The sequence below is a fragment of the Manis pentadactyla genome, chromosome 8 (genome assembly GCF_030020395.1).
Source record: "Manis pentadactyla isolate mManPen7 chromosome 8, mManPen7.hap1, whole genome shotgun sequence".
NCBI classification, from domain to species: Eukaryota; Metazoa; Chordata; class Mammalia; order Pholidota; family Manidae; genus Manis; species Manis pentadactyla.
This window is the reverse complement of record NC_080026.1, coordinates 19,698,522-19,724,013: the sequence shown is the minus strand read 5'-3', so window position 1 is coordinate 19,724,013 and position 25,492 is coordinate 19,698,522. Positions and strand designations below refer to the sequence as shown.

Sequence of the window (25,492 nt, the reverse complement as noted above, 5' to 3'; positions counted from 1 at the left end):
GCCACAAAACTGGTAAGGACTGGTCATCTACCCGGGTTGATTTATTTCATACCTTTGTTAATGGATAACCTCATTACCATTAAAAGGCAGTTGTATCCTTGGTCATGTGGTATGGGAAATGAAAGCCTGCTCCTCCTAATCCTAACATATGCATCATTCACAAGATTTGGGTAAGTGATCGAGAGAAGAAAGGGAACAAACATTATTCTGAGTGTCAACTAAGAGCCCAGCACTGTGCTGGGAATGTTCATTATCTTGTTTACTCTAATTTAATCATCACAATTCTTATTCTCATTCCACATGCAAGAAAATAGAGTCTCAGAAAAATTAGGTGAATTATAGTCATACAGTAGGCAAGTGAGAGCGTCAGGACTTGAAACCATGTTTGGCTTACTCCCAGACCATGATTTCATGGATAAGTAGTTGTCAAGTATCCCTAGGAAATCTAACAAAGAATTATAAAAAAGGGTCATCATTTTGCCTAGAAGGGCAATAAGAAACACAATAGGCTTTTAGTGTCTCTTAGCATTATTCTTAGCTATTTTGCCTGACTGGTATTTGCGTCTGTTTTTGTTGTTGATGTTTAATGTTTCTGTTGTTTTCATGACCCATGTTGTGGACCAGGTCTCGGAACTATGGCTGTAACTGTAATATCTTGTTTCTTAGGTACTTCAACCGCGGCTGTCCCCACCACCAGAGGGGAAAGAAGGACGGGAAGCGTACATCGCTGGCATTCCAGTAAGCCTTCTTGGCTCTGATGAGGATTGGCGTATCTAGAACTGGGGTGTACTTGTCCTTCATCTTCTCATATTGAATCTTGTACTTTGTCTAAAAAATAAAGATACAGAAGAGAGACAAACTTCAGTTCAAGTATGTTTATCCCTACCAATTCACAACCAAGTCACAGACCCAGCCTGGGGACACATTGCATCATGCTAAGAAAGCTTTGCCTTCTGTGTTTTGATGCTGCTGAGTGCAATGTATAGAAATGAACTCTCTGATCAGAGGCAGCAGGTGAGGGTTTTAAGGAAGGATTTTGTTCTTTAAACCATGGTTTGGTGCGGGATTCCCATCGTACCTCGCTGACCATGTCCTTCACGTCTTTAGCGTGTTTCAGGGCTCTGGTCTGGTTTCCGGCATGATGATGGGGTCTCTCTTTGGTGGCAAGTTCAACATACAGATACTACATTATCAGAAAATAGAGATGTTACAGAGATAAACACTTATAATTTAGTATTCAGTTATCTTCATTCATTTCTAAACCTCCAATGGGAGGGTTGTGTCTACTTGCTCTCTCGGGTTTTTTTTTTGTCTATGATATGTATTTCTGTTAATTTGTTTCTCTGTGTGTCTCACATTTGGCAACACATACACAAACTCCAGTTACCTAATATCCTCACTATTGAGTATGGTCCAGTCTAAAGCCACATGATAAAGAATAACAATGTAAGAATGAGAGGATTCGGACAGAGCCCTCAACATTCTTTCCGTTTTTGCCTGAATGCATGACATTAGCTTCATCTGTCTGTGGACAATAGATAGGTCCTGTGAAATGAATCAAGGTATTTCTTTTCACTACCCGGGGTTCACACACTACTCACCCAATGACAAAAGTTGTGTAGAACTTAGAAAAAAAGACATGGTATTACCTCCTCATGTAAACATACCACAGTGATGATGGTCCAGAAGAAAACTACTTCTTGAAGTTAATGGGCGTGAGGCTGCATCAAGGACAGCCAAGTGTGTGAAGTGCTGTGGACCAGGAGTGGTCAGCCACAGACAATCGCCCCTGTGAGGACGGCATGGCAGGCCCACGAGTCTTCGTGCGTGAATCTCACCTGACTCTGAAGCTTCTGCCCTCGTTTGGCTCTTAAGAGATCAGGAGTATCAGGAACAGAGGTGAAGATTGACTTCTGCTTCCTGCCTGTAGCTCTGTACACCAGCTGGACATAAAACAGTCATCACCATCATTTCTGTTTCATCCACCCATCATGTTCTCTACTGATGCCTTTACTGCTTACTTCATAGAAATGCAGGGGCCTCCCACTGCAACAATCCCAGTTTCTGCTCAATAAGCCAATACTTTATTTACCTCTGTGGCCCTCCTTTTCTTTTCCCCTCCTATAAAAATCAGAGACATTCTGCAGCCTGTCCAGGACTCAAGCCTCCTGCTCTGCTCTCAGTCCCATTCCCACCCTTCCCAAGAGGCCTCCAGGACGCCATGCCAGTGACTATCCCTTTCCCCCCAATCTTCCACCCTCCTGTTTTCTCAGCCGTCCCCCTTTCTTTGCAAACAGATTCAAGTTCCTACTTTCACTAAGCTTTTTCCAATCTCTACTAATGTTCTTAACTTCAGTGACATATTCAGTGTAGAATTCCTTATATTATTCCCTTTCTCTAGCTCATATCTGCTGCTTCTCCTATTTTCTCTGTTTTGCTAAGTGACTCCTTGATCTCCCAGTCACTCAGGCCAGAAACCTGGGGAGTCATCCTAGACTCTTTCTCCCTCATTTCCATATCAAAATGGTCATGAATCCTGGGTTCCTAATTTCATGATCACCTTTAAATCTGACCCTTCTCCTTTCTCATTGCCGCTGACCTAGTTTGCCTCCTATATAATTTATTCTTGACACATCTCTGAGGCCCCCTAAACTACCCCCCCACAGCTCCTATTGGACCACTCCTCATGGCTCATCCATCTTTACCAAGTCCAAGAAAGAGATTTCTCAAAACTCAGATCTGATCAGATCTTAATGCTCAGATCTACAATGCTCAGAAATAATCTTTCAATGATTTTTTTTATCAAGCCCAAGATCATTAACTTAGCACCCAGGATTCTTCATGAGCTGGCTTCTAACCTATGTTTCTATCTAATTTTCCAACACTCTTCCACACTCTCCATGTGTTATTTGAAACCATTCCAATTTCTAGAACTCATTATAGCCATTTCACATACTATCCTTGCTGACTAGAATATTCTTCCCCCTCTTATCTGCCTGGGAAGCTTCTAGAGTCCATACTGTCTTGATTATTCCTACAGGATACCATTTATCACACTGATGTCTGTTTCTTCTTACAGATTATGAGCCCATGGAATACAGGGGTTCAGCTCTACCATTCTTTAATCACCTTGTGTTTAAATAAAAGATCTGAGAAACACTAGTCCTCTAATAAATATTGAAGGTGTGAATTTAATACAATGGAGCAAACTAGAAAGTACAAATGGATAATAAATAGGTTCGAATCATGGATATGCCAGTTGAACAGATAAAACTTAGGAAATAAATAATATGTATATACACATATATGTGCATGTCTACTTCTTTAAATATAAATTGTAAACAAATTGAGAGAAAATGTAGCTCATATGAGTTTTTGGTGTCATTATTGAAAGAAAGGAGATAAATGAAATAAAAATTTCCCGTTTCTTCCAGGGTAAATCTCAAGTAAAGTAAATCAACAAACTCATGGAATGTCTCATGGTTAAGAGGAGCCCGCATCTACTCCAATTCTGTTGAAGCCGTGACTTTACAAGGGCACCGGGCAAAATGGAAATAAATCTGGAACTAAGACTCAACTTTCCCATAGCATTTCTGTAATTCTTCTTATACTGTACTGTCCCTTTACTCAGGTGTGTATTATTTATGCTTCTTGGGATAACATCCTTGCTTCCGAGTACTACAAATGTAAATATGTCAAGAATCTGTACAAGAATTCAAAAACAATTCAAAAGGCAGTAACTTGAACCTCCCCTAACGGTCAAACTTTTTACTAAGTCAGTGTTTCCCAAACTATGGATTCTAAAACTCCCCGAAGTCCTTATTAAAACAGATTTGCAGGCTCTACCCAGACCTTCTGAATCTAGGAGGCTTGCTTGGAAGAGGTTTTTTTATTTTTTAATTTATACTTAAAAATCAAAAACAAAACAGTTCACTCATTTCTCCCACTACCCTGCCAACTACCAGAACTGTTCTCTGTATCTATGAGCTTATTTAAAAATAATAACTATATATAGATTAGATTTCTCTTATAAGAAAGATCATTCAGTTTTTGTCTTTATCTTATTTCACTTAGCATAATGCCCTCAAGGTCCATCCGTGTTGTTGCATACGGCAAGATTTCATTCATCCCAATTTTTGCGGCTGTCACCTAGGGGAAGCCTCATGACCATCTGGCTCCGGAAGCCAGGGGAGCTGGCATTCCTAGTCCCATGGGACGGTAATGATTAGTGCACCAGAAAGGAGCTCATCCCACCTGGCAGCCTAATGACCAGGACCGCTGCCAGGGGACGCCTGACTCCGGTGGCCAATGGGCCCCACACTCATGGGTCTCACAGGGTGGTGACCAACAGAGAAAGAGCCCTTAAACAGTTGTCATCTCCAGGGACACATCTTGGGGTAACTGTGATCCCTTCTGGAGACCTCAGAGGATGGTCTAGACTCCTTCACACTCACCCTCCACCACACTCCAGAGCCCCATTATCTCCTGGAGGGGAGATTTTTCACAAATCTGGTGACCTGGCTCTCACGTCTGGTGCCCCAGTTTTTTGCAGCTGCCATTTAGGGGGAAGCCCCTGCTTGCTTGGCTCTGCTGGCTCAGGGAGGAGAGGGGACAGCGGCTTGAATCCTGGGTCCCATGGGACCAAGGCAATCGGAGAGACAGTTCTTGGCAGGCTACCACCCCCAGGGCACTGCACAGACAAAAGACCCAGGGATAGTCTCCAGGGCGGAGGAGGCCTCTTCCCTTGTCCCGGAGCTTCAGCCTGAGAGGCAGGCTTCAGGTCTGGCAGACATTCAGTGGCCTAAGCAGCCACTCTTATGGAACGGAGGTTGCAGACACCATCTTGGCACTCTCTGCCTGCCTTGCTCCAGCGTGCTGGTGTCACCCGGAGAAGAGCTTACACACTCATCTGGAGTCCTGGTTTCTATGGCTGCCAGGCAGGGAAACCCTGGCAAACCAAATGCTGCCCTCAGGGGAGGGGATGGGCAGCTTCCTACTTCTCAGGGAGCTGGAGGCAGAGGATGATTAATTCTTGAGCTTTTACAAATGGTACACTGAGCCCATCTGCTTTCTTGAAAGCTTCCCTACATTATTTCAACCAGTACTAAGACTCAGACAGGAATGCTTGTGTTCGTTAACCTCAGTAAAGTTGTGCTTCTCCACTCTAGCTGAGTATCAGAACCACCTGTGAAATATTTTAAAACTGCCCTTGGGTGGGCTCCAACTCCCCACACCAGACTCTGATTCTCTATGTCTGGGTATCTCTAAGTCTGAGAGCAAAAGTGACTCCTAATCAGTAGCCAAATGAGCTACTGAGAATGGGGAGTCAATGAAGTGGCCTGACAGCCAATTCTTGGCTCAGCTTGGTGAAGTCTGATGAATGAGGCCACAAGACAAACTGGGAGTTGAAAGGGAAAGGCCAACTGACCTATAATAAGAAAACCATTTATGTCTGTGGAATGCTCTTACCTTTACAAAGCACATTTAGTCATTGGCCAACATGGACATCTATTATAGCCAAGGCACTATGGGATACACACCTAAATAAAATGGGGTCTGACCCTCAAGGAACCAACAGCCTAGGTGAAAGCATGAGATCTATACACAACCAGCTGCAATAAATCAGAAGCCTCAGTGCCAGATGGAAATAAAACTAAGTAGTTTGTAATTTATTAAGTGGGTAGCAGAGTAAGGAGCCACTGAATACTTTTCAGATGGTACTGCCATGTTTAGGGGTCCTGACAGCAGGGATTAAAGAAACAAAGTGTTGAAATGAGTTCAGTTTAGAGACTACAACAATAGTGTAAGACAGAAGCACTTTCCACTCTGTGAAATCATGTATACTCTCAGCGGGCCTAGTCACAGGTAGGGCAGTAATCAATAACCTCATCTTTTCAAAGGGAGCAAAGTAAGTAAACTGAGGCAAAGTGAAGTCAATTGCTCAGACATGGTTGCCTCTGTAATTAAAGGCAGAGGGAAGATCTCTTCCCTAGTGTAGTTGCCTGAAAAATCATCACTAGAGGGATGTATCACTTGTAGTGACAAGTTTAGAATCCTTACCTCACTCAGATGCGTCTTCAGTTCCTGCACTTTTCTGTATTGTGGAGTGTCAAGCACCACTTGGTATTTGTCTCGAATCTTCCTTGCATGATCGGTGTACAGGTAATTAGACTTGAAAAAAACAACAATGGAAATACAAGTTGATTGATCATTTAAGGAATTACATGTCATGGTCACACATTGTCTTTCAAATGGTTGTCAGATCAAAGCTGAGCAGGCCCTCCATGTATCCTGGATACCCTTCCAGGCAGGAAAAAAGACAACTGTCTTTTTTTTTTTTTATTATGGTATCATTAATATACAATCACACGAGCAAAACTGTGGTTACTAGATTCCTCCCATTATCAAGTCCCCACCACATACCCCATTGCAGTCACTGTCCATCAGCATAGTAAGATACTATAGAGCCACTGCTTGTCTTCTTTGTGCTATACTAAGGCAACTGTCATTTAACTAAGTGCATCACCTTTTACAGGAGGCACAGATCATCTTAAATGGGTCATGACTTGCTAAGGTAGGTTAATGGTCCATTTCCCCTTAAAGTAGCTGTAGGCAAAGATTCTTTCTGTTCAGCTCCTTGAGGCTGGTGATGGGGTGTTTGGAACAAGTGTAGGGTGGCTGTGAGTTGTGAAGGTGTGCACTCACCCAGAGCTTCCTCAGGTGTCGGGAGCGGACCATGTCGGGAGTGTCATACAGGAAGCAGCCCAGGCCCCTTAGGACCCTCAAGTCCTCTTTGTATTTAATCTGCATTGCAAAGACAGAAATATAGCTGGTCATGAGAAAATGTAAGTCAGGAACAAATAAGACAGGGTAGCACACTTCTTAATTGATGTAGCTTTCATTTAGTTCAACTTATCTACTCTGTACTCTAAGTCTGCTTAAATGCAAATAAATCACAAGATCTCAAATTTAAATCTCTAATCCTGAGCTGAGGGGAGAACGCTGCTTTTATGTTATTATTACACGGATAGAGAGAAGCATAGATTGAATGCAGTGGTCTTTTAGGACAAGGAAACATCTAAGGGAAAAAAAATGGCAGCTAAAGGGGATGGGAGTAGGGACGAACAGGAGAAGACACTACACATGACCGGGGACAGAGGCCTCTTAGAGACTGAGGAGTTGGCAATGATTACTTGCGGTATATAGAATGGCGGTTATACACTCAGTTTATAAGTACTCAATGTAAAAGGTTGTTCAAAGACCCCCGATTGACTTAAATACTGAAATCCAGCCTGCCTCTTGGTAAGAATCTTCCAGAAAGACCACTATGAGATGCTTACATCACTGGTGATGTCTCCCACATAGCGGCAATGGATCACTTGGGGTGTGTATGGCATCGAGATCATGTGTCCTTGCATCTTGAAGAAGTCCGATTTGTAGATCAACTAAAGAAAAAAGTGCCCAGAAACACCCACATTAGAGAATGAATGGATGACATTCACCCCTGGGCTCCACAGCCTGTCCTCTTTCCTAAGAAAATACCCACCTCACTGACAGCCTCTTGTGTCTTCTTGACTTGGCGGATTTCAGGTGTGTCAGGAGTTGTGTGAATCTTATCTTTCAGCTTGTGGTACAACTGTCGATACAGTCTCTACATAGGAAGAAAAACCATTCCAAGTGTTTAGTGTATGAAGATGAGGGCATTTATTGACTAATCGACAACCAAATATTTTACATAAAGAGCCATGAGAGAAGAGATTAAGGATACAGACTACTATTGAGAGTAGGAAAAAAGAGAACATGATGTTTATTTCATTTAGGTGAAGAATTCTGAGCACAAACTCTTCTACTCTCTATCAGATGGCTGAATGTACAAACCAATAGTTTATGCATAAAACTAGAGTCATGAGTCAGACTCAACTGCAAACTTATTAAAGATTTTTTAATACAACTGTTAAAAGAAGGAATTAATTTGCATTACAATCTATGGATTAGAGCCTCTACAAAGGCATTGCCATTGTCAAAATGGTGACAGAAAGGGCTCTCTTTACTCCCTGCTACTGTATAAATTTATAGCTGAAATACAATTAATTCTTCAAACATTTCAAGCAAAGCCATGGTCTTTGAGACTCAGTATTCCCCCCACACCATTAGAATTCACAGTACCTCACTGGTAACATTGTTGACCCTCCGGACATTGACAAATGGAACATCATTGGGGCCAAGTGTATACCCATTGGCCTTGATGTGTTCATAAACTTCTTTGTACTTGAACTGCAAAAGCAAAGTCAGAATGAGATCACTGATGGATAAACAAAGAGCAGCTTTACGTTTTTCAAGAAGAGCTGTCACTTCCATTTGAAAACTACTCCCTAAGCATTAAGTATAATGAAAACTCATTGACAAAATTTCAATAGTCATCCAAGTTTTGAAAGGAATGGCTAGGAAATTAGGAAATGCAAAGAAGAAATAAGAGTGTGTATATATATATATATATAATTTTGGTATTGTTAATGTACAATTACTTGAACATTATGGTTACTAGACTCCCCCTATTATCAAGTCCCCCCCACATATCCCATTATAGTCACTGTCCATCAGCATAGTAAGATGCTATAGAATCATTACTTGTCTTCTCTGTATATATATATATATATATATATAAACATTTTTGAAACAGAATATTTTTAAGACTGATGAATAGTTTTAAGAATTGATTTTTAAAATGACATGTTAGATGATTAAACCTGTGACTCTACTTTGGAAACCATACTACTGGACCACTGGTCATCAGACCCTACCTGGCCAGCAAGTTATGAAGGTTGCTAGTATTCTATAGGGCAGCATGGAAGGGAGAGTTTATTCCTCAACTGATGGATGCCTTATAGGTATGGTCTATAAGCCAAAGTCACTGGAGAGCCAGCACTTCTCCAGGCTTTGCCCATGGGTTAAGTGTATCAAGTTCCAACATGGCACTTTTAAAAAGTAGGGAAGGGTAGTGTCCGACCTAATGCCTGGGCAAGCTAATTGTAGTGAGAGCCTATCTATGCCACTAAGCTTTCTATGAAATGGTTCCAGAGGCTAAGTAGTGAGGAGGCATCAGAGCCAGCAGCTAAGCAAATAGTCCCTTCTTTTCAAAGGAATACACATTGATATTCTATCTTCTGCAGTGTCTCTTTGCAGAAGGAAGACAATACCATAGCCACACAGCACCTGTGTGTGTATGAAGTTGCATTTCCAGCGTTTGGCTTGGGGTAGCTCAGGATGTGTCTGCGCAAAGGCTAACAGAAGTAGAGGTGTCATGGCGGCCCTGAGCCCTGAGCCAAAGTAACTGACTCATGCAGGTACAATCCCATAAAAGTCCTATGCTAACTCCCGGGACCACACAGGCACTGCTGAGTTGCAGCAGCAAGCCATTTCTACAGCACCCCTAGAAAAATGTGCTATCTCCCCCCTCTACTGCCATCATTACATCATCTTGAGCCTTCAGGATGTGACTGGGGGAATGGGAATAGGCTATTAATGAATACTAGTGTCTCCCTCCTGCTTTAGACCCCAGGAGACCACTTACATAACTGCTCATGTATCGGGTGTCCTTGCTGTGTTTGAAGTGACGGGTGTCAACTGGAAGCCTATATCCAGTAGGCAGGGCACGGCGGCCAGCTCCTCGGTACAGATTCTGCCAGAATGAGGAAGAGCGCGTTAACTGACATCTACGTCAAACAACTGATCTAAGTTAAACAAGTCACATCCAGCTTACATTAGATTTTTGATTAGATGCTTAATGTACTTATGCTCATGGAATTGATTTCAGGAAGAAAGAAGTAAATTTCAAAAGTCAGACAATGAATTAGATTATGATTAACCTACTGTTATCAAAAAAGAGAACAATGAGTGAAGGGGCTTATAGAGAACAATTCTTCTGTACTTTTGAACATACGCCAAGTTAGCTGCATGGCATCTAGCAAGAATTTGGGAAAAGTGGAGAAAACAGGCAGCCAGAACCACTTCTGTCTTTAATCCCACCCTTAAGTCATCACCAATCCCTGGGACAGTCATAAGTACAAGGCACATCTTTAAAATCCCACCCCCCATAAATATGCATAGTGTCTTGATGTCAGACTGTGAAGTGGCAGTCTCCCTTCCTGGCAGAAGGGAGAAATTAGTTTCTGTCTATGACCGTAAGTAGTCTGTCTCCCAGGGGAGCTGCAGGAGTAGGAATAGTATTTAAAATATTAAAGCCCAAACCACTTTAACATTCAATATAGGAGAGTAAATAACATTACAGGTTGAGACCAAAGTACTACCACGAGGTAACACAGAAGAGAGATATTAAGTACATAATGTGGAATCCCGTTTCTTTCTCTTCTGAATTTCAGGAGCAGTTTCCAACTTTACCTGCTATTGTTAATAGTGTTTTATGATTACATGCCTTATCTTTGTCATATTGCTTTGAAGCTTTTGAGAGCAGAGGTAGGAGATTGGTTTTCTTCTTTGTAAACTGTAAACATTGCTCCAAAAACACGCATTGCTTCTTGGCATGCTTGATAGGAGGATCCTGCCAGCCCAGAGGGAAGACAGGCTATGCACTGTTTTTGTTTGTTGTTTAACTCATGTGAATGGAACAACATTTACAATTTACAAGGTCAGGCTGAGAGGATGCCCAAGCAGAGGTCGCTTGCATAGCGGCTGATAGGCTGGCCCTTGCAGGCTACGTTTGGATTTTGCTGGGCACTTGGTCGCGTTCTCACTGCTCACCTCATCTTGGAGCTTGTGTGCATGGAGGGCCCGGTCCAGGTCCACAGTTTTCGTAGTTGGAGCCACTTTGCCTCTGACACTGTGGATGTAGTTGTAGTGGTAGACAGCCTGGGGGCAGAGAGAAGCAGAGTGACATGTTTCAGACTATGGCAGAATTGTTGAAAAAAAGAAAACTAAATGGAAACCCAAGTCTCTCTTAAAAAAAAAGGTAATCTGCTTCCCTTTTATCTGATGTATTACTGTGCCTCGTCCAATAGGATCAGGACCCCACAGTGACTGAGAAAAAGTGGAAGAGACAGCCTAGGCACATGAAGAGAAGAGTGGGCGATTTACCGTCGCAAGCTCCAGAAGAATAGGTCTCAATGTTCTAATTCACCAGTGGGATTAATATTTACTTATTAACCGGTGGGGTTCATTAAAATAAAAAAAAAAGCAACTTTGTGCCTCTTCTGCCTGCTTTGTGTCAGGCATTATAGTGGGTGCTTTTCCTCTGCTTGCTCACTGCACCCAGACAGAAGCTCTCAAACACCAGATGTTTCATAGACTTAGATCACTTACAGCTCCACTCCAGGAACTGATGGGACAGACACAGCAGGATTTAGGACGTGAGAGCAGAGTCTTAAGTGCTTTCTAAGGCACCAACTCTGGCTTCCCGGTTAGGAAAGGCCTGGCACTGCCCACTCTTTCAGGTTTGCCCCTTCGGCTTGAGTGGTGCCCTGTCTTTACTGCTGTCCACAATACATCCCCATGGGCACTTACATCACTTAGTTGCTTCCCACTTTTCACAGCCTGGACGTAGACTGGAGTGTCAGTGACCAACTTGTAGTCATTCATGGTTTTCTGTGCATGAGCTTTGTACTTGATCTGACAAGAGGAAGAAAATAAGCCTATGTTGACCATTTGTTGTATTAGAAAGTGCAGGTTTTCACAGAGGGTTTGGTTTGCTTTTAACTCATGGCATTTACTTTCATTAGCATTTACTCAACAGACCAGGATGCATTTGAATTCTGTGACCATCAGCACAATCAATGCTTACAGTCATTTGGAGCATCTAGTGTCTTCTAGGGACCTTGACAACTGCTCTTCTAGGAACAGTTAAGCTTTCTTGCTGAAATCTTGATTAGAGTATTAATTTGCCTAGCAAATTCTCTCTTTATAAATAGATCCTGTCTATAGCATTGCAAATTCCTAACAATGAGAATTTTCCTATAATGAGAATTACGTGCTCATTAATATACCCAAAATAGCCCAAAAGGTGGAGGAGAGCCAGGAGTCCCTTCTCTACCAGAGGACAAAGGAACAGCTCATCTGCATTGGTTAATAAGAATGCCACGTGTATCCTAGAGAAAGGTATATTCTCTGTTCCTTCGTGTCTTTCTCTAGCTCAGCCAGCCTCGTGACTGCTTAATACACAGCTGGTCTGTAACAGTGCCTGTACTTTCTACACTCTCTTCTTTCCTCTAGACTAGGCAGAGAAAGAAACATACTTGAAAAAACCAAAAAGAAGGCAAACTCACATCATTGCGTATATCATATGCGTGGTTGGCATGGAGAATTTCAGGAGTGTCCCAGATGTAGCAGCCAATGCCTTTCAGCCAGGTGAGGTCATCCTTGTACACAATCTAGAGGATGACAACAGATGGGTGAAGTTAGAAGAATAAAATTGGACCATACCTTTTACATCAAAGACATGTACATCCTATGACTTTGTGGCTTGAAAAGCAAAAGGCATTATGCAATGAGGCCAAGGGAGCTGTGGAAACACTGGAGCACAGAGCCCTTCTTCCAAAAACAGCTCTGAATTCCAGTCTGCCCCGGGGGTATATAGGAAAGCAATGCTGGAAGAAGGATGAGGTGAAGAAATAGGTGAGTCTGCTTCTCTTTAGGGTGGGCGTGTGGGGGTGGGGTGGGACCTTAGTAAGCAATGGGCTTACATCGCTGATCTGATCTGTGACTTTTCTGACGTGACTGTTGACTTGCAAGTCAGGGTGGCAAATCCACTCATGGAGGTGTAGGCGGTAATCGACCTCACTGACTTTCTTCTGAGTGTCCTTGGCAGTAACCATCTCTACCATGTCAGGCACAATGTGGATTTTCATCTTGTTCTTTTCATAAACCGATCTGTACAGGCGCTGTGAAGTTAAAAGAACACACCAGTTACACAGGGCACTGAGCAAGGCTTCGTGGCAATGCATGCCTTTCCTACACACCAGAGAAGTCAGGGCAACCAGTTCACCGCCATCAGCTGGGGGCAGGGGAGGGACTGGAATTTTCTGACACTTTCTACAGATTCATGGGACCGCCTGCAGGAAGCAGCAGGGACTGAAATAACACTTAGCTTCTTCACATGTGCACAATCAGTGCCATATGTGTTGCTTAATAGAAAATGTTCTGATGTATAATAGACGGCTATATGATTTGGCTTCAGCATGAAGCAAGGCCTTTGGGATTACTTACATCAATGTTAAACTTGCCAACTCTGAGACACCGAGCTGTGTTTGGATCATCTTCAACACTTCTTGGTAAAGTGTAAAGAGCTTTGAACTTTTCATATTCTTCCCGATATTTGATCTATAGAGAGGAGGTACAAGAAGGAAATGTAATTTTGGAGAGTGGATCTGTACTATTGAAAGAGCATTAGACTTAATGGGAAGGATCCAACTCTGATATGCAGTCAAACTTGGGGTCACCATTTGTCTGAGCTTGTTTCCTTGCCCATGTGCAGAAGTGGAGGTACAGCTCTGGTACCTGCCACAGGTTATCTTGAGGTTTAAATCAGACTATATCTGACTGTACTTTTCAGACCATAGAAAGCTATAAAATTTTAGTTACTATTTTAAAAATCCCTACACCAATACTAGTACTTCTACTGCTACTACGACTAACTCATTTTAAAGATTAGGTCATTTTTAAATACTCTCTTTTGTGAAAATGGCTTTGTTTTTCTCAACCATAACTGAAAGATGAAAAATGTGCTCAAGAATTTGGTTGTTTTTAATAACCGATGAGTCTGATGCTTAAGAGACACAATCTTGAATCTCCATTTCTGCAAGGTTCTCCAAGAATACACTGCAACCCAACCACCTTCTGTGTGAAGACCAATTTTTAGCTTTCAATCCTTATGCCTACTAATTAATGCTCCATGATTGCATGGACTAGGAGGCAAGGCCCTTCCAGAGACTTAAGATCCAATCTTTCAGCACATATGATATGATAATAACAATTCTCTTACAGTGCAGAGCCTCACATCTTTGTTAAAATTTAAAAAAAGGTGGTGGGGAGATGAGAGTTTATGTGTCAGAATTTCAGCAAAGCCCTTTACTGACTGAATATCAACCAGAATTCTCACTAGAACTTTCTAGAACATTAATTCACATGTTTACATCTAACCCATCCCTTAATTATGAAGAAGACAACATTCAAAAACATTTCTCTTTTCTTTTCTTTTTTGACTACTGTTGGAATTCTTCTTTTAAATGATTAATTTCTCTGTGTCCCACCTTGTTCCAAGAGCAAGTTGCTGAGAACCCTGCCTCTGTACCTTTTATCGTAACTAAAGGAAAAGGCTTCTGCTGAGCTTTTAAAATCCTACCTACAAAACTTCTCTTTCCAAATAAAAAGATTTCTCCTTTGGGCTAGTCTGATTGCCATCTTCCAAATGAAGTTGAGTCTGGGCAAAATCATATCTATTACTTCTTCCTCCAGGTAAAAATTAATTCCATAAATTGTCTAACAAAGTCTTTCTCTGAATTGTGGATCCTTTGGCCCATTAGAAGAAGTGAAATCACTTTACTGGGTTGCTAGTATTTGTGTGAATAGAATAGAATTGAAGCAATCAGAGTACATTGTCTTTAGCATAAAAGTAAGTACTCTTGTGCACAACATTCATGTCAGAAGGGACTCACATAAACTTCAGTTGTGTGTGTGTGTGTGTGTTGACTTGTAATATAAAACAGATTTCTCACTGTGGGTCATGGTCAACAAAAATGTTGGAGAAATACTGGTTTAAAATGTGCACAATTAAGAGGTAAAACTTCCTGAAAAAGAACTGCCCTTATTAGCACTGCAGTGAAGGTTAGAGGGAATTTTGCAATAAAAGGCTTTACTTAAGAACACTAGGTATGTCAAAGTTCCTAAGACAATATTGTATTTAAACTGCACATGTGATTTAAATTTTATTTTCAATTCTGTGTATAACAAAGACAACTTCTGCCTTAAAAAAGTAGAATTTCAAAAGATTAAAAAATTGTTTTATTTCATAGTTAGAAAGATGATTATTTACTTTTTAATCACTTATTTGGGGATGGTGTAATAACCAGTTATCATATCACTGGTTTATTTTAATCCCAAAGTCCACATAATTCTATTGAAAAAGAGTCTATTTTGTAGAGAATATTATGTTTTCTATCATTTCTTCTGGTTAAAGCAGAGTATATTCATTCATTCATTCATTCATTCATTCATTCATTCATCTGCAGGCTGGCAGCCTAAAAGGTCACATCTGTGTCTTTCCTACAAGGGTTTGTGATTCTCTCTGGACTTCAGGGCAGGACCCTTGAGAGGAAGAAACAAGTGCATGACTGTGTTGAGTGAGGGTCTGGAATCATCTGCTGGCATACCCCTTTGGAAGTACTCAGGGTTTTCTGGGCAACATATGAATCAGCCAGAGAAGTTCCGGGAGCAAAGAGCAAGGGAAGGCAGCAGGTGGGTGGAAAGGCTATTTCATTTGTACTTGACTTACATTGCTGGCTAGATGCTTCTGGTTCTTGGCATGTCTCATGGACATGGTGTTGGAAGACAGGATGTAGCTGGTAGCTTTTACTTTATCCCAGGCCTCCTTGTACAGGTTCTGTAGGAGTTAAAAATCTTGTGACTACAGAAAAATGCATTCTGGTTACCTTCCAAGTAGCAAATTTTTCCTCTCTTTCTGTCCTTCTCAGACATTTCACTAATGACCCCCCAATTTTTTCTCTGTGTAGGATCCAAGCACCCCTAAATGAATAACTGGTTTAATGCTATGACCATAATTTCATAGTCTAGTATTTTGTTCTTTACCATAGTACTTATCAAAGTTTGACAGTTGTGAGGGTTTTTGATGCCATAATCATTCCCCAGAGATCTAGGAATTCTTGGAGGGTAAAATCACTGACTTAAAAAAAAAACCTATTTATCCTTTCCTAATTTTTTGTAGTTAGTGGAGGCTCAAAAAATATTTTCACTCTTAGGTATTTATTTACTGAAGAGAAATGAAAACTTACATGTACCAAAAATACCTCTATGCAAATGTTATAGCAGCTTTATTCATAATTGTCAAAAACTAGAAAAAACTCAGATGCTCTTCAACTGTGAATGGATAAACTGGTACATCCATGCAATGGAATACCATTCCATTAAAGGGAATAAACTACTGACATATACAGCAACGTGTATAATACATACAGGCATTTGCCAAGAGAAAGAAGCCAGACGTAATCGCTGCATACTACATAATTCCATTCACATGACATTCTGGAAAAGGAAAAACTACAGGGACAGAAAACATCTCTGTGGATGCCAGGTGAGAGGGGAGGGCCAGCCAGAGGGAAATTCTGGGGTGATAGAGAACTTTTCTGTATCATGACTATGGTGGTGAATACATGACTCTATGCATTTGTCTAAAGCCATAGTACTATACACCACAAAGAGTGAAATTTGCTGTATGTAAAACAAATAATCAAAATGGAGAAGGGGACTAAAATGGAGTAACAGACTGTAATGAATAAATCTAGGTGTATTACATATACATAACAAGACAACACTGAAGAAGTGGGGAAGAAAACTAACATATTATTTCGGAAAATGACATTTTGCCTGGATACTCTAGGACTCTAGACAAAATAACTATACAATACTATATTCTAGTTAGTAAATTTGTTTCTCACAGGGGCATGGGCTAGCAATTCTGAAACACTTTATGTACCTACCAGATTTGAACAAATAAGTAAATATATTATAGATAATGAGAGCCAGGCTTTCCACTGGAAAGGAAAAAGAAAGCTGCAAGTTGGAAAAATAAGGAAAGAGAGAAGGCTAGAAGGAACCCTGGTGTTGAATTGCATTGAAGGCATCAATGTGAACTCATGGTTTCAAAGTGTAGATACAGTTTAGTAAGTATAGAAATAAATACAGATGTGCATGCATACATGATACATGTATTTCTAAGTTCTGTCCATTTAGAGGGCTTAGTAGCAAAGACACCCTGGTGCTTAGATCTTGGTTTTGTAATACCATTCTCCAATAAATAAACCAGAGCTCCCTAGAGAGATGAGTCTGTAACAAGGAGAATACAAGATGTGCCTGGAGCATCTTGTGATACCAGGAAGTAAGGAAGTGCAAAAAACACAATGACAGTGTATGTCAAGGGGACCCAGGAGGCACCCTGAAAGAGCTCCCAATGGCTAAAGCCAAAACAGTAAGAGCAACAAAATAAGCAACAATAGGATTAGACTACATCCCCTAGAATAAAATAAATATCCATGAGTCCATACTGATATAAATAAGCAAGAAATGGTGGGAAAGAGCAGTTGTTTCTCACCAAAGAATTCCAGTTAATAAATATAGGAGGAATGACAGAAAATCACCAGGCATATTGTACAGCAATACATGTTTCAGGCAAGATCTATCAAGGGATGCTAAAATAACTGAGAAAGTTTGATCAGAAACAGTACACTTGCATAGTCCCAAAGGATTTCCTCCAAAATATTTATTAATAACAAAGGAATGATAGTAACTTCACAGTGCAGAAGCTCAGCAGAGAGCAACTTATCCAAGTGATCAAGGTCAGCGTCACCAGTTACTGACATCACGTACCATCTGCTACGATGCACTAGAAAGGTACATCACTTCTGTATTTATTCTTGCCAAAAATAATACTCCCAATCAATTCATGAGAAAACATCATATAAAACCAAATTGAGGAACATTTGACAAAATAACTGGCTAAGTGTTCTTCAAAAGTGTAACATCAGAAAAAGACAAGGAAAGATGGAGAAATGATCAGGTTGAAGGGGACTAAGGAGTCAAGACAACTATATGCAGTGTGGGATCCTGGATCGGCATCTGGAACAGAAAAGCATGCCAGTGAAAAAACTGGTGAAATCTGGATGAAGTTTATAATTAACATTGTAACAATGTTAATTTCTTAGTTCTGATCATTGTGCTACAGAGAAAAGTATGTGGGAATTTTCTGTACAACTTTTGCAACTTTTCTGTAAGTCTAAAACTATGTCAAAATGAAGCTTTAAGAATGTTAGTGAATTAGACTCCAAGAAGGGACTAGTGGTTACCAAAGGAAAGGGGGTGGGGAGGGTGGGTGGCAAGGAGGGAGAAGGGGAGAAGGGGCATTATGATCAGCACACATAATGTAGGGAGGTCACGGGGAAGCCAGTATAGCACAGAGAAGGCAAGTAGTGACTCTATAGTATCTTGCTTAGCTGATGGACAGTGTCTGTAATGGGGTGTTGGGGGGGACTTGATCATATGGGTGAATGTAGTAACCACAATGTGGCTCATGTGAAACCTTCATAAGATTGTATATCAATGATACCTTAGTAAAAAAAAAAAAAGAATGTTAGTGAATTAACCAATTTAAAGCCAGAAAAAAAGAATGCCTTTATCTATAAGCCACTGGTCACAGGAGAAGCCAGGGAAAGACAAACTCGGGGTCAATAAAGAACAGCTTCAAAATACCTGCTTAAAATAAGGAGGTGCTGAATTTGTGTCAACTGCATGAAATAGTGCAATATTCAAATTGGGGCTAATTGAATTGTAACTAGAATGATTTATGAGATAAAGTAGGAATTTGAAGGTCTAGGAAAAAAACTGGAAAAACCTTTGGAGGTAAGATGCCTAACCCTTTTATTCTCTTATTGTCTCTAGAGGAGAAAAAGGTAACTCAAATACAGAGAAGAGAGAAAGAACTCAACTCACACTGCTATACAGATTCTTCAGGTTCTTGGTTCTGTCATAATCCACTGTTTTGAGAACTGTTGTATATTTGTCTTTAATCTGATGATAATTTTCCTTATATTTCACCTGTAGACAAAAAAAAAAGAGGGGTTATTCTTTTCTGTTGTTTGAGAAAATGTAAAGACAATAGTGGCTCGTCCCTGGAAGAGAAGTACAGGGAATACACACCTCACTGGCATTAATGCCGCTCTGATGAGCAGTCACATACAGTGGGGTATCAGTGACCAGGTTATAATTTTGTAGATTTTCTTTACCTCCTGCTGTGTATTGTATCTGTAAAGAAAAATAAAAGTCACCAAAATTCTAAAATATGGGCCTGCCATCAGCTTTAGAAGTTTGTGCCAATCTAGATGTGCTTTTATTTATTTCTGGGTGTCTGCTTTAATTCAAACAAAGAATGTATCATTCTTATAGTCCTGTGGGTTTTGTATGGCTGTCAAAAATAATTTATTTTGACCAAGAATGGGGCCTGGATCTCTGCCAGATCCCTTTCTTCATTGTGCTGTCTCTTCCGGTCTGTAATCCATCCCTGGTCCCTCAGTCTTAGCATCCCATAAGTCTGTCCTACTAGAGCTCAACCATATGCTAGGAAGTTTTCTGAGAACCTTTTTTTCATTTCAAAACTCATCTTCCTATGGGCACAGTAAACATTTGTATTCTACTCTCTGCAAGTTAATCTGATCAATAAGGTAGAGATGCCTAAGGCACAGGAGAGACTCAAACTGAGAAGGCCCGGCAGAAGAGCAGGCCACCGGAAGGGGTTTTATGGGCTGATGGCCTTTGGTTCCCTAAGGTCACACATTGTTAAAGAGGCTTCCTCCGCCTGGGCACCGGGACAGCTGGCTGTTGCCCACTGAGAGCCCAAATGCTCCGCTGACCCCAGTGGGCTAGTCCCAGGGAGCCCGGCTCACCTGGCTCTGGAGGTCATATGCTTTCTTGGCTTGGAGGATCTGTGGTGTATCCCAGACGTAGCACCCAATGCCCTTCAGCCAGTTCAAGTCATCTTTATACACATTCTGCAACAAGGAAGGAATGGGGAAAGGCGATGGGTACCAACTGAAGCTACAGTTGGGCTGATACAATTTCCTATCAGCCCTTGATGGTGCTTAGTGCTTAGTGGTCATGGGGTGGGCCTTTCAACAGCTGGAAGGTCTTTAATGCCCTGGTCTAAAGACACTTCGGCTGAGAATAATAGATACATTTTAGTCTAGTGTTAAACAGATTAGATATTTAACATGTAAGATATTTAACATAGGTGTCACATGGCTTGGAGGGGACTGGTTACTCATGCCACTTTGTATTAAAAAGCAGCAGGATTTACGAAAACAGGGGCAACTGGAACATGGTGGGCCAAGGCAGGGCTGGGTGAAGCCTGGAATTAAGTCCAGCTGCAGAGAGGACATCATACATCACTCAAGATCTCCTGCGCGTTTCTGGCCCGTGTAACACTGGGTTCTTCCAGGAGAGACGTCCACTGGTGGAAGTAGTGTCGGTACTCCAGGTCACTGAGGATGTACTGGCACCTTTTGGCCAGCACGTGATTCAGCATATCATTGGGGATATGAACATTTGCTTTGGTGTCCTCATAATCTCTTCTGTAGTTCAGCTAAAGAATAATATTTGTAAAGACAAAAAGAAGAAAGGAATTAAAATGGAATTATTCAAGTCAATTACTTTTAGAGTCTTTTTTCCAGTATAGATCAGTCCCTTTAGAATAGATGAAGGTTTAAAAAACATTTAATATATCCTTCATCTTTTTCTATTTTCCATCCTTTCATAACACAGGGTGAATGGTGACCTGGGCGTTTCCTCCTTTTTCCTAATGCAGAGCCCTCCTGTGTGTTTCGTACTGCAGGAGGGAGGGAAAAGGAGGGAGCCCATAGCCATCAGGGTGCACAAAGCTGATGGGCAAGGGCGGGAAAAAGCCTCAAGGAGGACTCCTTCTTCACCACCCCATGCCCAGCCAATCCTGAAGCAAGGCGTCCATTATAAGTAGGCAGACTTATAGTACCCTTAAGTGTCCAAGTCCTCTGTTAAAGTGAACTCTGCTTACCACACTCCTCATCTTTTGGAAATCCAGGCAGTGAACTACACCAGGGAACTCACTTATTTCTTTTCCAGCCAGGTAGTGACCCTTCTGCTTCTCATAGGTCTCTTTGTATTTAAGCTGTGAAGTAGGAACGAGATTGAGAATCACTGGGATTTACTAACCAGCTTCTGTTTTGTTCCCCAAGAAAGACTCGCCAGCCTATGAGAGGAAAATGTCCTACTGACCTCACTGTTCACCAAGTCAGCATGCTTGGCTCCAACAATGGGAATATAGCGCTCATCCAGGGTGTAGCCGTAGGCCTTGGTTCCCTCCCATGCGCCTTTGTACAGTATCTAGGACAAAGACATGGGTGTCAGCGAAAGTCCACCTTCAACTTCATTCAGACACCACCAAAAAGAAAATGGTAAAATCAAGATAATATATTTATGTTTAAATGCAAGGCTTAAGTCTTTACGTACAGCTATTATTGTGCCTACCTAGGAACAGGGCAGAGTCTTTTGGCTTGTTGCAAATTAAATCTATAGACTTTGAAGCCTTTTATAACATAGTTTGACTGTATTTACAGTTCTGATAAAAGTGGAAACAAATTTGTACATAGTGAATCACCAAAGATGGCTTTCTGTTGGGCATACGTGCACGCACACTACATACACATCATCCTTTAAATTACCTGAATTAAAATTTGGAGGGCAAATTGCCCTGTTTTTGGCTGGAGATGGTTATACACGATTGTTAAGGTAGAATGAGCCTTTCCTCTCTTTTCTCTGCTGCTCAGCCCTGTGCACCCACAACTGGTACAGCACTTGTTACATTATTATCTATCTATTAATTTGTGTGTCTGTCCCTCTCATTTGTATGGTATGGGCTCCTGAAAGGCTTGTCTCATTGAGCTTCGGCTCCTCAATGCCTCCTACACTACCTGGCACATCATAGGAGCTCAAAAATTACCAGCTGAATGAATGCTACTTGCCCTGAATAACATGCTACCTCTAATAACCCAGACTAAATATAACAAAGATAATAGATCTCCTTATAAATTCAGTTGTTCACAAAATCAGTCAAGAATATGAATACTGACAAGAGCTTAAAATTAGGAACTGAATCAAAGATCACATAAAATAGAACTTACGGTACTATAGAGTTTTCCCATGTCTCTGGAGTGAGTGATATGTGGTGTATCTGGAGAAAATGTATACTTGCCCTTTAATAGTTTATTAAATGTTTCTTTATATTTTACCTAAGAAAGTGAGACAAACAAAACTTTTGATTACTATAAATGGATTAAAAATTTCATAGGGTCTACCTAGCAAGAAAACAATCAGTCTACATTTAGAGATTAAAACTAACCAGTTGGTTGCATTTCAGTCCATTTGAGCTAATAGAATAATTTGGACACAAATATAGATGTGTTTGTATTTAGGTATCGTACAAAATGGGTATACCTTCTACTAATGATTTTTAAGACATTCCCCCCAAAGATGATCTTACAGTTTACCTTCTTCCCCATTTTCTTACAAGCAATTATCTGGAGTTAAGCAAATCCATTCAGTGATAGACAACCAATTCCCCAGCCTAGGTGCCTCATACACAAAGCAGACTTACATCACTTTGATTGACTGAGTTAATCTTAGCCAAAACAATTGCTGGGGGATCCACCACACTTGTAAAGTTAGGATAGTTGTCAAGAGCATCTTTCTTATATTTTATCTGCAAAGAAATAGCAACAATTAAGACAAGTCACCTCCCATCAGGTGCCTACCCCCACAAGGCAGGTAAGGAGTCCAGGCATTAAGAACGGAATGTGCATACCTGATTCACCATTTCCTGGTTCCTCGTAACCCTCACGTGGTCCACAGAATCCAGGGGCATCCAGCCAATGCCTCGGAGCCACTCCAGGTCAGCTCTGTAGACATTCTGAGAGCAGGAAGAGAGATATGATGCTGGAATAAATGACTCAGGCACAGGATTACAGACAGCAGATTAGAAACAATTTTTTCAGAAGCTTTTAAAGCATTCTCTCTATAGCTGTTGTCTCACTGATTCAATCATGATTTCATCCGTTCACCACAGCAATATTTCTTGAGACTGTTACTACGAATCAGGCAGGGCACTGGGCTAGTTGAGCAATAAATATACAGGAGTCTAAGTGGAGAGTGGTAAGTGCTGTAAGAGCAAGAACACTCAAGTGCTCCAGGAGTTCAGGGCAGGGAGCCACTGTTTTGGGCAGTGAGCATAAGAAAAGGTTTTACCAAGGAGATTGTCATTTTAGTTGGACTTGGTATATTCAGTCATAGAGGAATATGTGGGGCATTTAGACTAAATAAAGGAAGTTATACAAGAAAATGCTCATGTATTAAATGGTAGGGGAGGGGAGGCATCCCTCTGGCCAAGCCTATCTCTACCCTCCCCCACCTGGCTCCTGGGTTCTTTAGGCAGCTCTGAAGAGCAGCTGCTACCCTGATTCAGGCTTCAGTTTGACGTGGCCTAAGTCACACACTCTACCCCAGCTTTACCACGAGGATTCTGGGCCCTCACGCGGCTCATCAGGACTTGGCTTCCCTTCTGCTCTGATTCCTTGCAAACAACCCCTTCATAAAGGCCTGGAGGAATGAAGCCTGGCAGAGCAAGGACAGGCCATTACCAGGTCCTTGCCTATATTATCATCTAATGCTGTTGAAATTTCAACCCCATCTCTATTCCCACCCAAGTCAATTATTATTTTTAATCACTTGATAATTTTTCATGCAGATGAGAGTGAGTAGTTGCTGATGGCTGAGATGGAACAAAAGCAGCAGTTTTTTTTAAACTGACAGAAGTTACTCAGAAATGTAGTCAGTAGGCAAAGCTGTCCATTAACCACTGCTCCCAATCTTTCTCTACGTTGTACTAATCCCCTTATGGGGACAGACTCAATATTTATGGCTCAGAGTTTCAAAGGCTGCTGGTTCCAAAATGCTGCTTATAATTCTCCGAGTATACCACACATTTCTAGATGATTAAGAAACAAACACTCACATCGCTCTGTAGGTCGTAGGCCTTCCTTGCCTGGATGACATCATTTTGGTCAGGGTGGCACGTCCACTGGTGCAGGTAATTACGGTAATCAATACCACTGGCAAGGGCCTGCCCCTCCTTGGCAGCCAGCACCGACACCATATCAGCAGGTATGTGGATTCTGGCCTTTGTTTTATGATAGTCCTCTTTGTACAGTCTGTCATTCTGAATCTGGCCTGCGTGCTCAAACCAAACCAGTTTAGGATCATCTCTCATCGTTGGAACACCCACGTAATGACCTCTTTGCTTTACGTGTTCGGCTTTGTATTTGAGCTGGTGGGAAGAAGAGAGATTCCATCAGCTTTAACAAGCATACACGGCAAACGGGGCTTAAAATGTCACCAAACCCCACCAGCTTTTTGTGTCCTCTGCCTCCCCCAAGAATAAATAACAGAAGGCATTAAGATAAATGCATAAATATGAAAAAATGTCAATTGAAAAATAGAAAAAAATGTGTTTCCTAATTCTGGTTATATTTTATCTGAAGGCCTAGAGATTTTAAAGAATATGAGAAAAAATAAAGAACTCAAAAAGTAGTTTTTAAAGAAGCCAACAAAAAAAAGAAAGAAAGAAAAGAAAGCCAAAGCCCCTGGGAGAAGGACCAGAGGGAACAGGTCCTCCAGCCATCCCCAAGCCTGGCAGGCCTGCCAGGCCGATGGGGAACGCCCCACATGCTCTGCCTTGGCATACCTGGGCTCCCCAGTTGGCCAGGTGCACTCCTATCAGGGTAAAGTGCACTCCTATCAGGGTAAATTACCTCACTCTGAACGTCACTGGAGTGATGGGCATGAACGAAAGGCACAGCATCTGGAGGCAAAATATAACCTGTGGCTTTTTGCTTCTCCCAGCCTTCCTTGTAGAGATACTAAAAGACAGAGCCACAACAGAGGGTTAAGCCAGAGGGGTCAGAACGGGGGCTAAGTCATGTGCATACATTTACATCTTATATTATGGTCTTCTGGTCCCCACCCAAGTACCAGGCATCCAGGTAAAATCTATACCTGGTCCAATATCCGACCTGCCTCCTGGGCCATGTGCAGCAGAGGGGTTTCTGTGAGGGTGTACTTTGATTTGGTGTCATGCCAGTGTTTCCGGTATTTAATCTAGAAACAAAAGGGAAGGGGGTAAGTTTCTTGATGTTAAGAAAACACAATGTTGTCCAAGCAAATGCTAGCATTAATCATCTCAGTGTTTACAATCTGTATCTCAGCAATGATTGCATGCTGGATATAAGTGGGTGGCAGAACTTTAGAAATGACATCTTCATGATTTTAGAATGACAACCGTGTACTTACATCATTCAGGATCTCACCACTTTGCTTTGCCGTCACATAATCAACTCTGTCATCCACAGGAGTAAAGTCTAGAGTTTCTATTTTTGTGCGATATTTTTTCTAGGGGAAAGAAAATATCTTTTAGACTGTTGTAGTCCGTGGTCCTGTGTGAGCTGAGAAAGACATGCTAGATTGAGGGGCCTTCTCTGTCAGAAGTGTAGAGTGCCATATACAAATAGCATCTCCTTGGCAGTTTTGCTTTACTGTTAGCATTTTAGTTTTTAACAGCTGGGTTGGCTTCTGCTACCTCCGAGGGCAGTAAGTGGTAAGCGCCCGACGTCAGGTAACA

At 41.5% G+C, this 25,492-nt stretch overlaps 1 protein-coding gene across 30 annotated transcripts in view; it reads right to left on the bottom strand.

The window, feature by feature from the left end:
* Window positions 1-25,492, bottom strand: part of NEB (nebulin) — a 200,297-nt gene that overhangs the window by 44,483 nt on the left and 130,322 nt on the right. For all 30 annotated transcript variants that reach the window (XM_057505612.1, XM_057505584.1, XM_057505595.1 and 27 more), the window contains 28 exons: window positions 25,165-25,263; window positions 24,871-24,972; window positions 24,627-24,734; window positions 23,831-24,142; window positions 22,625-22,729; window positions 22,418-22,522; window positions 21,945-22,052; window positions 21,040-21,147; window positions 20,819-20,932; window positions 20,174-20,371; window positions 19,677-19,781; window positions 18,934-19,038; window positions 18,727-18,831; window positions 15,500-15,607; window positions 13,216-13,329; window positions 12,693-12,890; window positions 12,276-12,380; window positions 11,518-11,622; window positions 10,759-10,866; window positions 9,572-9,679; window positions 8,167-8,274; window positions 7,547-7,651; window positions 7,341-7,445; window positions 6,706-6,804; window positions 6,061-6,171; window positions 1,839-1,943; window positions 1,079-1,183; window positions 724-828 (listed from right to left, as the gene is read on the bottom strand). In XM_057505612.1, the coding sequence (XP_057361595.1) occupies window positions 724-828; window positions 1,079-1,183; window positions 1,839-1,943; window positions 6,061-6,171; window positions 6,706-6,804; window positions 7,341-7,445; window positions 7,547-7,651; window positions 8,167-8,274; window positions 9,572-9,679; window positions 10,759-10,866; window positions 11,518-11,622; window positions 12,276-12,380; window positions 12,693-12,890; window positions 13,216-13,329; window positions 15,500-15,607; window positions 18,727-18,831; window positions 18,934-19,038; window positions 19,677-19,781; window positions 20,174-20,371; window positions 20,819-20,932; window positions 21,040-21,147; window positions 21,945-22,052; window positions 22,418-22,522; window positions 22,625-22,729; window positions 23,831-24,142; window positions 24,627-24,734; window positions 24,871-24,972; window positions 25,165-25,263 (3,363 nt within the window). The remainder of the gene's footprint in view (window positions 1-723; window positions 829-1,078; window positions 1,184-1,838; window positions 1,944-6,060; window positions 6,172-6,705; window positions 6,805-7,340; window positions 7,446-7,546; window positions 7,652-8,166; window positions 8,275-9,571; window positions 9,680-10,758; window positions 10,867-11,517; window positions 11,623-12,275; window positions 12,381-12,692; window positions 12,891-13,215; window positions 13,330-15,499; window positions 15,608-18,726; window positions 18,832-18,933; window positions 19,039-19,676; window positions 19,782-20,173; window positions 20,372-20,818; window positions 20,933-21,039; window positions 21,148-21,944; window positions 22,053-22,417; window positions 22,523-22,624; window positions 22,730-23,830; window positions 24,143-24,626; window positions 24,735-24,870; window positions 24,973-25,164; window positions 25,264-25,492) is intronic.